The sequence below is a fragment of the Melanotaenia boesemani genome, chromosome 2, assembly GCF_017639745.1.
Source record: "Melanotaenia boesemani isolate fMelBoe1 chromosome 2, fMelBoe1.pri, whole genome shotgun sequence".
Classification (NCBI taxonomy): domain Eukaryota; kingdom Metazoa; phylum Chordata; class Actinopteri; order Atheriniformes; family Melanotaeniidae; genus Melanotaenia; species Melanotaenia boesemani.
Window position 1 is genome coordinate 39,307,727 of NC_055683.1, and position 17,120 is coordinate 39,324,846.

At 44.8% G+C, this 17,120-nt stretch overlaps 2 protein-coding genes across 2 annotated transcripts in view; both read left to right on the plus strand.

Annotated features, from left to right (window-relative positions):
* The window catches only part of LOC121628311 (NLR family CARD domain-containing protein 3-like), a 113,461-nt gene extending 112,096 nt beyond the window's left edge, over positions 1-1,365 (plus strand). Inside the window, exon 11 of the mRNA XM_041967332.1 lies at positions 709-1,365. Coding sequence (XP_041823266.1) covers positions 709-1,365 — 657 coding nt within the window. The remainder of the gene's footprint in view (positions 1-708) is intronic.
* Positions 1,366-9,655: 8,290 nt separating this feature from the next.
* On the plus strand, positions 9,656-15,763 carry LOC121628319 (stonustoxin subunit alpha-like; the record flags this gene model as incomplete). The annotated part of the gene is made up of 3 exons (XM_041967343.1): positions 9,656-9,770; positions 15,088-15,135; positions 15,267-15,763. Coding segments are annotated over exons 1-3 (660 nt in total), but the record flags the coding sequence as incomplete, so codon positions are not given.
* Between the last annotated feature and the right edge of the window lie 1,357 nt (positions 15,764-17,120).

Sequence of the window (17,120 nt, forward strand, 5' to 3'; positions counted from 1 at the left end):
CTGCTGCTGATCCCTCTGATTTGTTCCTGCTTTAGAAAGAAATGTGTTTGTGTCCACACAGCAGCAGGATCTGCAGGAATAATGTGAGGGAACAAATCCTCAGTGTGATGATGAAGCAGCTGTTAGTGGTCAGTAGGAAACAAGCCGTCACAGCTCCAAACACACACATCATGGCCTCAAACAGAGTCTCTGACAGTCATTTAGCTTCATGTGCAGGAAAAGAACCACTTTAACATTTCCCAGCTGAGTCACAACAAAGAATCTGAGCCAATCTGCTCTGCAGAGGAGATTATTGTCAGAAGCTGATCAATAAGACTTCAGGGCAGAGAGAAGATGCAGCTCTTGGTTAGATCAGGAGTTTCTGCAGAGTTCTTCATCTGTGAAGAGATGAAAAGGAGAAGATGGTTGAAAGAAGAAACTGGGACTTCCACAAAGCAGTTTTCTTGGTGTGGGTGTGGACCAATCAGCTTCCTGATTCTGCTCCTTCTAGTCTGGAGATGCTCCAATCAGGTGGACGTGTCCAGATGTTGGACTGTTCCTTTCTCAGTGTAGAACAAAGTGTGTATGAGAGCCATGTAATGTCCATGTTAGCATGCTCTGACCCCTCCTCCTTTCAGGGTGGAGCCTGCTGGAGAACCATGGTTGAGACCAGGAGGTCGTGAGGAAGTGTAAGTGTGTTTTTCATTGGATTCATCACATTCAACCATCTTCACACTGTCCCATCACTCATTCATCAGTCAGCATCAAAGTGTCAATAGATCAATAACTGCAGCTGGATTGTGTTTGTTCTCTCCATCAGATTCCTGTCCACTCACCATCCACATGGACACAGTGAACAGAAGACTCAAACTGTCTGACAACAACAGGAAGGTGACACATGTGGAGGAGCGTCAGTCATATCCTGGTCATCCAGACAGATTTAACTTGTGTCCTCAGCTGCTGTGTGAAAATGTTCTGACTGGTCGCTGCTACTGGGAGGTCGAGTGGAGAGGAAGAGTTTTTATATCAGTGAGTTACAGAGAAATCAGAAGGAGAGGAAACAGCAGAGACTGTTGGTTTGGATTCAATGATCAGTCCTGGAGTCTGAGATGCTCTGATGATAAAGGTTACTCTGTCTGGCACAATAACAGAGAAACACGCATCACCTCCTCCTCCTCCTCCTCCTCCTCCTCCTCCTCTGTCTCTAACAGAGTAGCAGTGTATGTGGACTGTCCTGCTGGCTCTCTGTCCTTCTACAGAGTCTCCTCTGACTCACTGATCCACCTCCACACCTTCATCACCACATTCACTCATCCTCTCTATGCTGGATTTGGGTTCTGGTTCTGGTCTGGTTCCAGGTTTGGTTTCTGGGTGTGTGTGTGTTGAGTGTAAAGAGTGTGATGGTAGCAGAGAAACTCTGACTGGTGAACAGATAGTTCAGTCTGTACATGTCTGTCTCTTTCACTCAGAAACATCTTTTCAGATTCATGGATTCAATCAGTTTGTGTGTGAAACTCTTCTAAATGATTCCTTGGAAACTTCTTCCTCTTCCAGTCCTTTAAAGATGGAAGCTGTGCTTCTTCCAGGATCCACATGTTGTTTCCAGTCAAAGCTTCACACTGAATATCAGGATGTTGTGTTGACTTCATGTCAGCTGCAGTTAGTTCCACTTCATGATGCTGGAAATGAAAATCCTCCCAGTGTTTCACTCTTAGTTTGTTTGCTTCATTCTGTCTTTATTTGGACTTTCTCACATTTTCACATGTTGAATTAAAGATTCATTGTTACATCACAAATTTCATGTTTTGCTTCATTTTTCACCACAAATGTTTGACTTTCTACTTGAAATGTAGAATTTAAAGAACTTTTATTAAAACTTTCACGTAAAAATTTTGTCTTTATTTTCATTCAGATTATTTTAGACTTTTTGTGAAAATATTTGATGTTTAATGAAAAATAAATATGATGTAATTCCTCTTTTATTTCTATTCATATGGTTTTAATATTTTATCTCAAATTTTATTTTATTTTTTGTTTCATTCCAGTAACTCGTTGGAATATTTAGATTTTTTCATGTTTTCCATCATGTTTTTTTTTTTTTTTTTTTTTTTTTTTTAACCTGTCTTGTCCAGCATCGTTGCAAACAGAATGATTGTCTGGCTGCCGTCTGGTGCTGGGCAATTTTACTCTATCAAGCAGGGATTTATACTACATGTATAAAGTCCCTCTTGATGACATGAAAAACTTTATTAAATCAGACTCTTAATGCTGGACTCGACCGGAGGGGACAGAGAGAGAGAGAGATAGAAAAGAAAGTAGAGAGAAGAGGGAGGGGAGAGAGAGGGACAGAAAGGGTGTGGGGAGTGCGGGTGGGGACTTGAAACATCATACAGAAGACCATGTAATCCATACTACTTACAACATATATAGCTAAGATCATCCTGGCCAGTAGGTCATTACACAACTAGTTGATAATAGTAACAATAATAATAATCACAATAATAGTAATAATAATAATAGTAGTAGTAATAATAATAAGAGTAAGAGTAATAATAATAATAATAAGAACCGAAATAATAAAAAAAAAGAAAAAAAAATATGATAATAGATATAAGTGAAACTGCTGTATTCAAGAACACGCGCAGAGAAACCTGTGTGGATGTGTTGGAGAACTCGGCCACATGGCGACGCAAAGACTGTGTGGAGACGTTCAGGAAGGAGTGACCATGCAGAGTGATCATGCAGATGCCACCTCACTTGAACAGAGGCCAGAGTCAGGCCAGCGGTCCCGAGACCCAGGCCACCAGCCCCCCCGTAGGCTACAGATCCCGACCGGTCCACAGAGACGACCACTCGCCCGCCCAGGAAGGCAGCAGCAGGAGACCCCAGCAGGAGCCGCCCCGCGGACACAGGGCACCGGCCCCGGCAGGCCGAGGCCAGCAGTCCCCGACCCCCCCGGGCACCGGCCGCCCGGGACAGACGGGGCAGAGGGCCCGGGCCCAGGAGCGCAGGGACACCCCCCACCCCCACAGGCCAAGGGCCAGCACGCCACCCGGGGGGACCCGGCCCGCCCAGACGGCCACCGCCAGAGGCCAGCCCCACACCCCAGCGCCCAGCCGCACACCCCGAGAACCAGTCCTGCCCCCCCCCACCAGACCAACACACACAAACACACACACTCTCCTTCCACTCCTCCATTCATCCTCCCACACATACACCATCCAACCCTTACATACTCTGTCCTCCCACACACACACACCATCCTTCCACCATCCATCCTTCCACACACACACCATCCTTCCACCATCCATCCTCCCACACACTCACCATCCTTCCACCATACACTCTCCCACACCTACCCCATCCTCCCACACACACATCATCCCTCCACCACTCATCCTTCCACACATACACCATCCTCCACCTTCACACCTCCCACACACACACACACACACCATCCTTCCACTACCCATCCTCCCACACATACATCATTCTCCTACACATACACCGTCCTCCCTCTCCTACACCAAACATCCACCTTCACGTACCCCATCCTCCCACACACACACACACCACCCCTCCATCACCCACTCTCCCAAACATACACCACTCCCCCACACACACACCATCCTCCCTCCCATACACCATCCATCCTCCTGCACACACACCATTCTTCCACCATCCATCCTCCCACACACTCCCCATCCCTGCACCATACATTCTCCCACACATACCCCATCCTCCCCCACATACATCATCCCTCCACCATTCATCCTCCCACACCCACACCACCCCCCCTCCCACACACCACACATCCACCTCCACACACCCCACCCTCCCACACACACACACCATCCCTCCACCACCCATCCCCCCACACACACACCACTCTCCCCCCCCCACATACACACACACACACACAAACACCATCCCCCCCACCACCATCCTCCCGCCACCCCACGCTGCGGGGGGACAGCCCCAGCCAGGAGGCGAGGAGACACGAGCCAGGCCCCCACCCCCCCCACCCTGCCCCAGTCCCCCACTCCCCACCCCCAAAACAGCACCTTCCCCCCAGGGCCAGCAGCCAAACCCCCCGGGACAGCCCGCCCACGCCCCGGGCCAACGCGACAGGCCACCCGGCCCGCCCCGCCCCCGGGCCATCCATGGAGACAGGGGCGCTTGAAGACCCCATCGCCCCTCCCTCCCCCACTAGTGAGGGAATATATTATGTGCTGTTTGCAATTAAAAAAAGAGGGTTAAAATTGGGGGGCAGTAACTGCATTGAGGAGGGGGTGGGGCCACCTGAGCAGTCCCACCCACCTGACCTCGCATGTTCCACCCCCCAAAACGTGTTTGTATGTTGCAAATGTTATTTGTGCTCAGTGACTAAGTGGAATTAAAAGCTGGGAGGCATGCTGCCGCTCGGCGAAGCAACGGGGCCACTATGATGACCCCCCTGCCCCGCCCAGCGCAACAAGCACACCCCCCACGGCCCTACCTGTGTATGTAGTGAAGAGTGGGGAGGGGAGGGGTCAGGAGATGTAGGTCCAGAGGGGGGTAAGCCTCCCCCCTGGAAGACGACCCGCCAGTGGCTTAGGGCGCCCCTGTCCCCCGCCGGCCCCGAAGGGCGTCACAGGCCCAGAGCAGGCACCCCAACCCAGGCACGCTACGAACCCCCCCAGGGGCCAGCCACCAGCCCAAGGGGCCACTTTCCTCTTTCTGAGTGGGAGGGGGGCGAGGCGAAGGAAGGGAACCCCAGGCCCCCGCCCCCAACACCCAGCCAGGGCGCCCCCCAGAGGACACGTCTTAACCCCCTGCAAACGCACACACTCTTTTTTTTTTTTTTTTTTTTTCTCCCCAGCCACTCACACACACTCTCACACACCTCTATATACCAACACCTCAATACGTGCACATACCTCCACACACACACGTCACGCACATACCTATAAACACACACACCGGTGCCCACATACACACACACTCTCATACCCCTCCATACACATACACCACTACACACACACTCACATACATACCTGCATATACACACAAGCACCTCCATACATACTCACGCCTCCACCCACTCCTTCACTCCTCCACACACACCTCGACCTCCACGTGCACACACTCATATATACATACCTTCACACACACCCACATCCCACATAGACCTCCACACACACACCCGCACACTACTCACACACACACATACACGCACACACCCAGACCTTCATACACACCCACACACACATACGGCACACACGTCCCTCTACACCCACCCACACACCAGCATACCCACAGACACACACACACACACACACCCACACACAAACACACCCCCACCCAGGTTCCGGGGCTGCGACCAAGCACCAGGGCACGGACCAACCCCCGGCACGGCACATCCGGACGGGCCCAGCCCCCCCCAGCAGCGGCAGGCCCCCCACCCCCAGGAGCGGGGGGAGACCCGACGCCCCAGAGCCCGGGGCCCCCACCCGGCCCCCCCCGGGCCCGACCGGCCACCCGGCCAGGGGCCGACGGACACCGACCCAGGCACCCCGGCAGCCACCCCCCACCGCCACGAGGCAGCCCCACCCCGGGGCCCACCCAATGCCGCCCGCCCAGACCGGAACCCCCAGCCGACCCAGCAGCGGAGCAGCCTAGATCCCCACCCAGGAGACAACCGGAGACCTGAAGCCACCAGGGACCCCCCCACCCACATCCGCCCCCATCCCAGCGAAGCCGCAATCCTCCACCTACATTAAGTGATGTAGCCAGTCACAGGGGACCAGAGGGAATGAAAGTCATCTGACTGGTTCCTGGAGGAGGCAGACATTGTCTCAATGCTGATGTGATCTAACAGGAGATTTCTAAACTGCTGGATAGACAAATTATTCTTATCTTTCCAGTTCACAAGAATAGTTTTCTTTGCGATGCATAAGACTGCGAGGACCAAGTTTATGGAGTGTATTCCTATGTTGGTGTCACCCAGGTCGCCCAGTAGGCAAAGTGTGGGGTTTGCAGGAAAACTAGTTTTAAACCATTTTGAGAGATCTTCACACACCTTAATCCAGAACCTTTGGACAGGTGTGCAGGACCACAGCGCATGGATGTAGCTATCAGAGGTGTTCTCAGAGCAGTGTGGGCAGATATCTGATGGTGAAAGGCCCATCCTGAACATCCTGTGTCCTGTATAATGAGTTCTATGGAGAATTTTGAATTGTATTAGTTGTATATTTGAATTCTGAGTCATTTTAAACGTGTTTAAACATATTTGTGACCATCTTTTCTGATCAAAGTTATTAGATAAATCATCTTCCCATTTTGAAGTTGGGAGAGATATCCTGTCTTCTAGCTTTGCAAGTAATCTATATATTTTTGATAATAATTTTGGAGTATTATGATTCAGGAATTCTGCTATTCTGACAGGAAGCTGCAAGTCTAACTGTACAGGGGTATACTTCTTACATATAATTGATTTTAGTTGGTGGTACTCTAAGAATTTATTGCTGTTGATTCCATACTGTGAGACAATTGTGTTGAAAGATACAAAGTTTCCATTTTCTATTATCTGTCCTAACTGTTGTATTCCTTTAGTCTTCCATTGAGTGAAGTTTATCATCTTTTTGTTCTGCAGGATGTCAGGGTTGTTCCAGATGGGTGTAAGTCTACATGGAAAGAGGGAAGATCTGGTTATCTTACAGAATTCCCACCAAGCCATTAAGGAAAAACGGATGTTAAGGCTTTTAAAGCACTTATATGGTTTAATGGTTGAGCTGATGAACGGCAGGTCAGAGATGACTAAGTCCTCACACAAAGCCTGCTCCACATCTAGCCACGGCTCATCCAGATAACTGGGTTTGAGCCACTTGGAGATGTACTGCAGCCTGTTAGCTATAAAGTAGTTATTAAAGTTTGGTAGGTCCAGTCCTCCTCTATCTTTAGTCTGCTGTAAGGTTTTAAGACTGATACGTGACGGCTTGTTTTTCCAAAGAAACTTGGATATGAAAGAGTCCAGAGATTTAAACCAACTGGTGGAGGGTTTAGTGGGTATCATTGAAAATAAATAATTAACTTTAGGTAGGATCATCATCTTAATGGTGGCAACTCTCCCCATTATTGAGATGGGTAAGCGCCTCCACCGTAAGAGATCATCTTCTATTGTTTTTAGTAGCTGAACATAGTTTAATTTTGTTAAATCTGATAATCTGGGGGAAATATTTATACCTAAATATCTAATGTTTCCTGTCTGTATTTTGATATTAGGGATGTTTTGTAGGTCACAGTTGATGGACATGGCTGTAGTCTTAGACCAGTTAATAGAATAATCAGATATTGATGAGAACTTATTAATAACTGTGATTGTCTCAGAGAGTGATGTTTGTGAGTTCTGAAGGAAGAGTAATACATCATCTGCATAAAGACTTATTTTATGTTCTATATTTTTGCCCTGGATTCCTTTAATTTCTGTATTTTGTCTAATAGCAGCTGCTAACGGCTCTATGAAAATGGCAAAAAGTGAGGGGGAGAGTGGGCAGCCTTGTCTGGTGCCTCTCTGTAAGCGGAAGCTTGGAGAAGTTTGATCGTTGGTTTTCACACATGCATTTGGGTTATTATATAATATTTTAATCCTCTCTATGAAAGAAGGCCCAAACCCAAATTTGTCTAGTGTTGCAAATAGAAACTTCCAGTTTACCCTGTCGAAGGCTTTTTCTGCATCTAGAGAAATGATTGTGGATTCTAGATTATGTAAAGTAGAGTAATCAATGAGGTTAATTAGTCTACGTGTGTTAGTAGATGAATGTCGACCTTTTATAAAACCTGTCTGGTCCGGATGTATTATAAGAGGGGTTATTTTTTCTATCCTTCTGGCAAGAGCTTTACTAATTATTTTCAGGTCTACATTTATTAAAGATATGGGACGGTAACTGGATGGAAGTGTGGGGTGCTGTTTAGACAAGGTATGCCAAACCGACTGAACACCGACACAATGAAACTTCCAGCATTATCGTACTTAGCCGTTAGCTAGCTGGTCTGTTAGCTTCCAGGCTAGCAAGCTGCTGCTGCTGCCTGAGTCTGCGAAGGTAGAAGAAGATTCAGGCAACGGAGAAGCCGGAAGAAAATTAGAGTCAGAATGTGTGAAGAGACGGAGTGAACGACAGAAAAGATGAACGTTCATTAAATCATGCTTCTTTCAATTCAGCTAAACCTACAGCCGCACTGCTCCTCCACTTGCTCCTCCGTCTGCTCCTCCGTCTGCTCCTCCACCTGATCCTCCGTCTGAAAGTGTAACTAACTGTTTTTTGGAAGCAGTTGTTATGAAACTGGTATCCAACAAATCCCCTGGTCGTGACAGTCTTACAGCAGACTTTTATAAATCCTCTTGGAACGACGTGAGACTCCTTATATTTCATACAATACAGGAATGCTGTTACGACCCAGTTCAGGGGTATGAGAGGCGTAACAAAAGAAGAGAACTGCAGACAGATGTTCATGACGTAAGCTAACAGATCTTATTGGAACAAGTGGAAATGGAGAACAAACAAATGGTGGTAAATGAAAAGTGTTGGGGTTAGCGAAGCTGCTCAAAGCAAAAACAGAAAATAACCGCTATGGTCTAACTCAAAATCAGCCAGTTGAAAGCAAAAACCAGAAATAACCAAACGGGAGGACGGAAACTGGCCTACTAATCTAAGTTAACGAAGAGTGAAGCAGTTTCAGTAGCTATGCTGATATAAAGCTCTACATACAATTACAATTACAAAACTAACCAGCACATTCTAACTTTAACAACTAACTAATTAACAACTTTAACTAATACAACTGAAAGAGAAGCCAAAAGGGCTTTACGTATTACCAAACACCAAACAAAGATAACAAAAAACAAGACTGTCAGTCAGCAAAATGAAGAACACAAAAGACAAACAGTTTTAACTCTGTTGGAAACAAATACTAATCTTGCTTCTCAAAACCACCAACTAAGCACACGGTCACAATCAAGTTCACAAGCCAAGGGCAGCCTGTCTGTGCAAACAGTTGCTACTGACTGAGCGGTTGCAGCAGTGCTTTACTTCCTGGTGGAAGGCAGCAGGAGCAGGGATTGGACCAGCAGTTATCCAATCAGGCAGGTGAAGGCGAAGGTGTGACAGTACCAGCCGACTCCAAACAGGCAACAGAGGGCAGAAGTTTACCTGCAGGATGAGTCCCAGGTGGAGGCAATGAGTGGCAGCTGTAACACATGCATAGAAAAAAAAGAATTACTGCCAAGCATGAAACAAGGGCTTATAACACTAATCCCAACACATGGTAAGGACAAAGACTACTGGACACCCTGAGACCAATCACACTATTAAACACAGAGTAGAAACTCTTATCAGGAAACTTGCAGCAAGACTTCAGACCGGTATAAATCAGATAATTAGTGAAACACAATCTGGCTTCCTTGGTGGAAGAATAATTTACAATAACATCAGGTTGGTCCTGGACTTCACTGCCTACAGTGACATGTTTACAGGAAGTGGCTACCTTCTATTCCTGGACTTCTAGAAAGCTTTGATTCAGCTGAACATCCTTTCATTTTAGAAACACTCACAGAATTTGGCTTTGGAAATAAATGTATTGATCTAATTGATATGCTACACAATGACATCAACAGCTGTGTAGCTTTGGAGCCCGGTACATGTCGGAGGTTTCCAGTCAGGACGGCATCAGACAAGGATGCAACACCTCACCCTCGCTGGTTATAATGGTCGCTGAGCTGCTGGCTATCAGTCTTACAAACAATGGGGTTGAAGGTATTAACATTTTGGACAGAAACATTTTGATAAGCAAATTTGCAGATGACACAACATTGTTTTTAGAAGATGAGAGAGAAATTCCCATTGTACTTGAATTTATGAACCAGTTTTCTAAGACACCAGCTGTAAAATAAAATACTGATAAATGTAAGATTTTTGGTCTACATGACCAAACAGCTCAAGCAGTTTGTAATATCACAATTAAAACTGGAGTAAAATATTTGTGTATCACCATCACAAAAAAGAAAAAAAAGCATGTAAAATATAATGAAAAAATTAAATCTGTTCTTAATTCATGGCTTCAAAGGGACACAACTATATGTGGAAGAGTGCTCCTAACTAAGATGGAAAGTTTATCAGGTTATTTATCCTGCTGTCTCACTGGAAATCTCTGACAAGATAATCCAACAGGTTAACAGCAATAATTTCAGCTTTATGATACACACAATACCCTCAAGCAGACCTGCACTAAACAGTAACATATAAACCAGCAGGTCGGAGGATAAACATCCCCCTGCCTGAAGAAGCCCAAGCAGCTAACTGGTCCCCACATAATGTCAGCATTACTATTAAGGAGCGTCTCGCTGGCTGGACTAATCCAGATGGCGCGTTGGCGCCACCTGGTGGCCAGCGCGGGTACACGTCCACAGCAGCATGTGCCGCTCACGCTCTCCCGTCATGAACATGGCACCGTGTCTCCTTTCCTCCTAACGAAACCCTCACCTGCACCGTGGAAGAACACGGATATCTAGGCAGACTTATGGAAGTGTCTGCTGACTAACACCCATACATCCACCTAACAGAGACTCCGCCCTGTTACGGGTAAATGTCTGAGCTTAACTTCGCTCGTATCAGATAGAACTGAGCCAACAGGAAATCCTCACTTTCCTCATCGACTTAACACTCAGGATAATGAAGCAGCTGACATAAACCTCTGTAGGACGTCTCACGTAGGCAGAGGAGGACTTCTACAGCAGAACTCGTCTGCTTCACTCGTGGCTAAAACCGGAACGAACCCCAACTCTACTACGTCACTTCCCTCCCACCGTCACAGAGGCTCCGTCCTACACACCCACAACCCAGTCTTTTCTACAGGGGCTTCAGCCCCCACAATGGGCTAGAAACACCTCTGGTGTACACGCCATAGACTTTGCTGTAATGAAAGGAGCTTTAAAACTTAAATGCTTAAATTCCTTTACTAGACACAGAGATTCCTTCTGGTTCTGCATTCCCAGGACAGTTTTCCAAAAAATGGGAGGTACTGACTTTGTACTACGATGTGACGATGATGTACGCAAACTACCTGCAAATGATCAGATTTCCACCAGCAAGTTCTGCTCTACTGGAAGTTATTGTTCTGCCATCATGTTACACCACACAATACACCCCTTTGGAACAACCGATGCATCCTATGGAATAGAAAATCAATGTTCTTAAGAACTCGGATGGAAAGGGAATCTGGTCTATCACCCACCTAATGGACGATACAGGTGAACTATTAAATGATCCAGATTCCTGGAATTAACTGAAATTTCACTGCACAATTCAAGAGTATAATAAAGTTAAAAGCAGTTCCCATTACAGTGAGAAGAATGATCCAACAAACCAGGGAGCGTTCTGATATTCCAGTAGAACTGAAGCCGCTCTGGATCAGCGGCGACACTTGAACAGTTTGACTTCAATAACAGATTCATTGGAAACGGCTTAACAGCCACTATTACCCTTTCCACTTAAAAAGAAAGGACATTCTTAAGGACGATGATACAGAAACATCAGGAAAAGAAGGAAAAGATATTTGTCTCATCCACTTCTACCTACAACTAAAGAAGTGTTTTTAAAATCCTAAATGGAATATTCCCATCACACAACTTCCTCCATGAGAAATTTAACTTGGAGAACAACTCATGTGGATTCTGTGAGACAGAAATGGAAATAACAGAACTTATTTTTCTACTGCAAACAAGCGTAAGAAGTCTTTCAAAGTGGCTTCACTCAGAAAATATCCCAGCGCCCCTCTGAATATGTGCTGAGTCACTGCTGGAACATTCAAGGAGACGAACTTGGAATTTCTTGGGAATAACTTGATCTGCTAGCCAAACATTTTATTGATAGATGTAAATCTGCCAGAACTAAACCCACTTTAATGGTTGAAGAATGAAGTGAAAATCTTCTCAGAATGTCTTTGTAGAAAATGAAAAGAAGACAAAGACTTCTTTCCTGGATGGACTTGTTCATGTTACTAGGCTGAGACCCACCTGCTGTTTGTTCTTAATCCCCTTTCTGTTCTCCTTCATGTTATTCCTCTGAGTTCAAGAGCCGCCTTAACACATAGAACACGGATAACATGGATATAGTGGCTTTTCCCACATGTTTGTAGACATGTTGTAAACAATAAAGCTTTATTAAAAGCAGCTTGTTTTCTGCTTCCAGACAGTAAACATGTTGGAAAGAAGGTGAGAACGATGTTCTGTGCAGAACAACTCATGAAATGAACATAGAAGGAAGAACATCGTTACTTAGTTTGAACCAAAGAAAAAAATGAGGCACTTTTGTCAATCTTTATATTTTAGGAGGAAAATTCCACATCCATAAAAGTACATTTCACAATCCAACAGCAGCATTTAAGCTGTTTCTGATTGAAGCTGATTTTTACTTTAAGTCTCTAAAACTGGTTTCTAATCAGAAATGCAGATCAATAATTAATATTCATTCACAGCTTTTCAGCCAATAAACTCTCACAAATACTATTATTATATATAGAATATTATGAAGTCTGTCACGCCAGTTTTTCTTTCATTTCTATTTCTATTTCTTTACTTTCTAGACTTTATTTTATTTTCTACTTTATTTTTCCTCTTCGTTCCGTTTCTTTCTTCATGTGCATCTTGTACAAACTGGACTGGATTTACTTTCACTGTCTGTTTATTGTTTGTCAGGTTTGAATAAAGCATAAAAACAATGAAGACACAAAGCCAATAATGTGAGACAGGTCCAGTTTCTCTGAACATCTGATGACGTTCAGCTTTAGTTTCACAGCAGTTCTCTCAGAGTTTCTGTCATACGTGTTGTTTTCTGCAGCCTGTCAGGATGTCTGATCACAGAGGAAGGCTGTGCTTCTCTGGCCTCAGCTCTGACCTCCAACCCCTCCCATCTGAGAGAGCTGGACCTGAGATACAACCATCCAGGAGACTCAGGAGTGAAGCTGCTGATGGCTGCACTGAAGGATCCACACAGACTCAGGTATGGAGAGGCTGCTGCAGCCACACAATGTCTGATAGAGGAGGAAGATCTGCAGACATTTTCTCTGTCCTTCACTCAGTCCTGCTTCATGCTGGATATGAGTGTTATATGAACCATCACACATGTAGGAGCCTTTTTCCTTTGCTCACAGCAGATATGTGAGTAGGAGAGTCTCCAAGGAGAACATCTGCAGGAACAACAGTGATAACTGTCTGTTGCTCAGAGTTTCTTCAGTCTGGAAACATCTCTGCAGGTTAAAGGGACATTCTGTCATAGAAACATCTTTTCTGTCCTCTGACCCTGGATCAGACACAGAGATGCTCCAGGAAATGTTAGCTTAGCTTAGCTTAGCACAGATATTTATAAAAGCGTGTGAACAGTCATGTTCTTGTAAAGTTCTCTTTAGAAATCAGTCCATGTGGAAATGTGCACGTGTTGATCAGACCTGTATTCCTACCTCTGTATAGACACATTTAAACACATGATGGATGAAAAGCTTCCCATGAATGATGATGCTCAGTGATTCTCCCACTTACTGGAGGCTCCTGATGCTGAACCACAGCAACAGACCCACAACATGAATTTAGATGAGACACATATAGAGCAGGAAGTATTCTGGTCCCTGAAGACTCCTTCCCTCTAGATTCTTTCATTCATGTCGTCTTCTGTTGGTGCCGCTGCTCCGTGCAACGTCACACATGAGTGTCGTTGCAGTTTTTATCAGTTTCCTTCAATTAGCTGCACACAGCTGATCACAATGATGGAGACAGTCAGTGGAGCCCCTCCCCCTGATCTGATCTGAAAAGAGGAGTTAGACAGGAAAACACAAGTTCTTTACTTCCTCATGCTCCTGAAGTCTGGCTTAGTGTTTGATGATCTGGACTCATAATGAGGACATGAATGAAAATGACTGAGAGAGTCACTGGATTTCTGTCCAGACTTTGTCACTTTACACTCAGTATTCACTCAGCAGTCACATGACTTAAATGTAGGTTGTTTTACCAGAAAATGCAGCGTCATGCTAAAGATTTCAGACCTGCCGGTGGACTGGATTCCTGTGGGACTGGATCAGGAGTCTTCCTGTATCAGTGCTGCTGATCAGTGGTGTAAATAGATGATAAGGACCTACTGGAGCCACTAGGAGGCGGAGTAGAGCCCTACTGTCCCGTAGGAATGGACTGATAACCACTGATAATGCTGCTTCAGTCATGTGATAACGGCTGGATCGGGTGCTGGAGGAGGTGATGTAGATGGCAGTGTGTGTGTGTGTTGTGATGAAGATGGTGATGTTACATCAGGTTTCCTGGTTAACGTGAAAGGACTCAGTATGTTCACAGCTGATGTTGAGGAAAGATGAGACAGACTTTCCTGAATCCTGTCACATCCTGTATTTCAGCAGCTGCAGCTCCATGTCTGACCACCAGAGGCAGTCTAACCTCTCCTCTTCACTCAGGACTGCTGCTGATCCCTCTGATTTGTTCCTGCTTTAGAAAGAAATGTGTTTGTGTCCACACAGCAGCAGGATCTGCAGGAATAATGTGAGGGAACAAATCCTCAGTGTGATGATGAAGCAGCTGTTAGTGGTCAGTAGGAAACAAGCCGTCACAGCTCCAAACACACACATCATGGCCTCAAACAGAGTCTCTGACAGTCATTTAGCTTCATGTGCAGGAAAAGAACCACTTTAACATTTCCCAGCTGAGTCACAACAAAGAATCTGAGCCAATCTGCTCTGCAGAGGAGATTATTGTCAGAAGCTGATCAATAAGACTTCAGGGCAGAGAGAAGATGCAGCTCTTGGTTAGATCAGGAGTTTCTGCAGAGTTCTTCATCTGTGAAGAGATGAAAAGGAGAAGATGGTTGAAAGAAGAAACTGGGACTTCCACAAAGCAGTTTTCTTGGTGTGGGTGTGGACCAATCAGCTTCCTGATTCTGCTCCTTCTAGTCTGGAGATGCTCCAATCAGGTGGACGTGTCCAGATGTTGGACTGTTCCTTTCTCATTGTAGAACAAAGTGTGTATGAGAGCCATGTAATGTCCATGTTAGCATGCTCTGACCCCTCCTCCTTTCAGGGTGGAGCCTGCTGGAGAACCATGGTTGAGACCAGGAGGTCTGAGGAAGTGTAAGTGTGTTTTTCATTGGATTCATCACATTCAACCATCTTCACACTGTCCCATCACTCATTCATCAGTCAGCATCAAAGTGTCAATAGATCAATAACTGCAGCTGGATTGTGTTTGTTCTCTCCATCAGATTCCTGTCCACTCACCATCCACATGAACACAGTGAACAGAAGACTCAAACTGTCTGACAACAACAGGAAGGTGACACATGTGGAGGAGCGTCAGTCATATCCTGGTCATCCAGACAGATTTAACTTGTGTCCTCAGCTGCTGTGTGAAAATGTTCTGACTGGTCGCTGCTACTGGGAGGTCGAGTGGAGAGGAAGAGTTTTTATATCAGTGAGTTACAGAGAAATCAGAAGGAGAGGAAACAGCAGAGACTGTTGGTTTGGATTCAATGATCAGTCCTGGAGTCTGAGATGCTCTGATGATGAAGGTTACTCTGTCTGGCACAATAACAGAGAAACACGCATCACCTCCTCCTCCTCCTCCTCCTCCTCCTCCTCCTCTGTCTCTAACAGAGTAGCAGTGTATGTGGACTGTCCTGCTGGCTCTCTGTCCTTCTACAGAGTCTCCTCTGACTCACTGATCCACCTCCACACCTTCATCACCACATTCACTCATCCTCTCTATGCTGGATTTGGGTTCTGGTTCTGGTCTGGTTCCAGGTTTGGTTTCTGGGTGTGTGTGTGTTGAGTGTAAAGAGTGTGATGGTAGCAGAGAAACTCTGACTGGTGAACAGATAGTTCAGTCTGTACATGTCTGTCTCTTTCACTCAGAAACATCTTTTCAGATTCATGGATTCAATCAGTTTGTGTGTGAAACTCTTCTAAATGATTCCTTGGAAACTTCTTCCTCTTCCAGTCCTTTAAAGATGGAAGCTGTGCTTCTTCCAGGATCCACATGTTGTTTCCAGTCAAAGCTTCACACTGAATATCAGGATGTTGTGTTGACTTCATGTCAGCTGCAGTTAGTTCCACTTCATGATGCTGGAAATGAAAATCCTCCCAGTGTTTCACTCTTAGTTTGTTTGCTTCATTCTGTCTTTATTTGGACTTTCTCACATTTTCACATGTTGAATTAAAGATTCATTGTTACATCACAAATTTCATGTTTTGCTTCATTTTTCACCACAAATGTTTGACTTTCTACTTGAAATGTAGAATTTAAAGAACTTTTATTAAAACTTTCACGTAAAAATTTTGTCTTTATTTTCATTCAGATTATTTTAGACTTTTTGTGAAAATATTTGATGTTTAATGAAAAATAAATATGATGTAATTCCTCTTTTATTTCTATTCATATGGTTTTAATATTTTATCTCAAATTTTATTTTATTTTTTGTTTCATTCCAGTAACTCGTTGGAATATTTAGATTTTTTCATGTTTTCCATCATGTTTTTTTTTTTTTTTTTTTTTTTTTTTTAACCTGTCTTGTCCAGCATCGTTGCAAACAGAATGATTGTCTGGCTGCCGTCTGGTGCTGGGCAATTTTACTCTATCAAGCAGGGATTTATACTACATGTATAAAGTCCCTCTTGATGACATGAAAAACTTTATTAAATCAGACTCTTAATGCTGGACTCGACCGGAGGGGACAGAGAGAGAGAGAGATAGAAAAGAAAGTAGAGAGAAGAGGGAGGGGAGAGAGAGGGACAGAAAGGGTGTGGGGAGTGCGGGTGGGGACTTGAAACATCATACAGAAGACCATGTAATCCATACTACTTACAACATATATAGCTAAGATCATCCTGGCCAGTAGGTCATTACACAACTAGTTGATAATAGTAACAATAATAATAATCACAATAATAGTAATAATAATAATAGTAGTAGTAATAATAATAAGAGTAAGAGTAATAATAATAATAATAAGAACCGAAATAATAAAAAAAAAGAAAAAAAAATATGATAATAGATATAAGTGAAACTGCTGTATTCAAGAACACGCGCAGAGAAACCTGTGTGGATATGCTGGAGAACT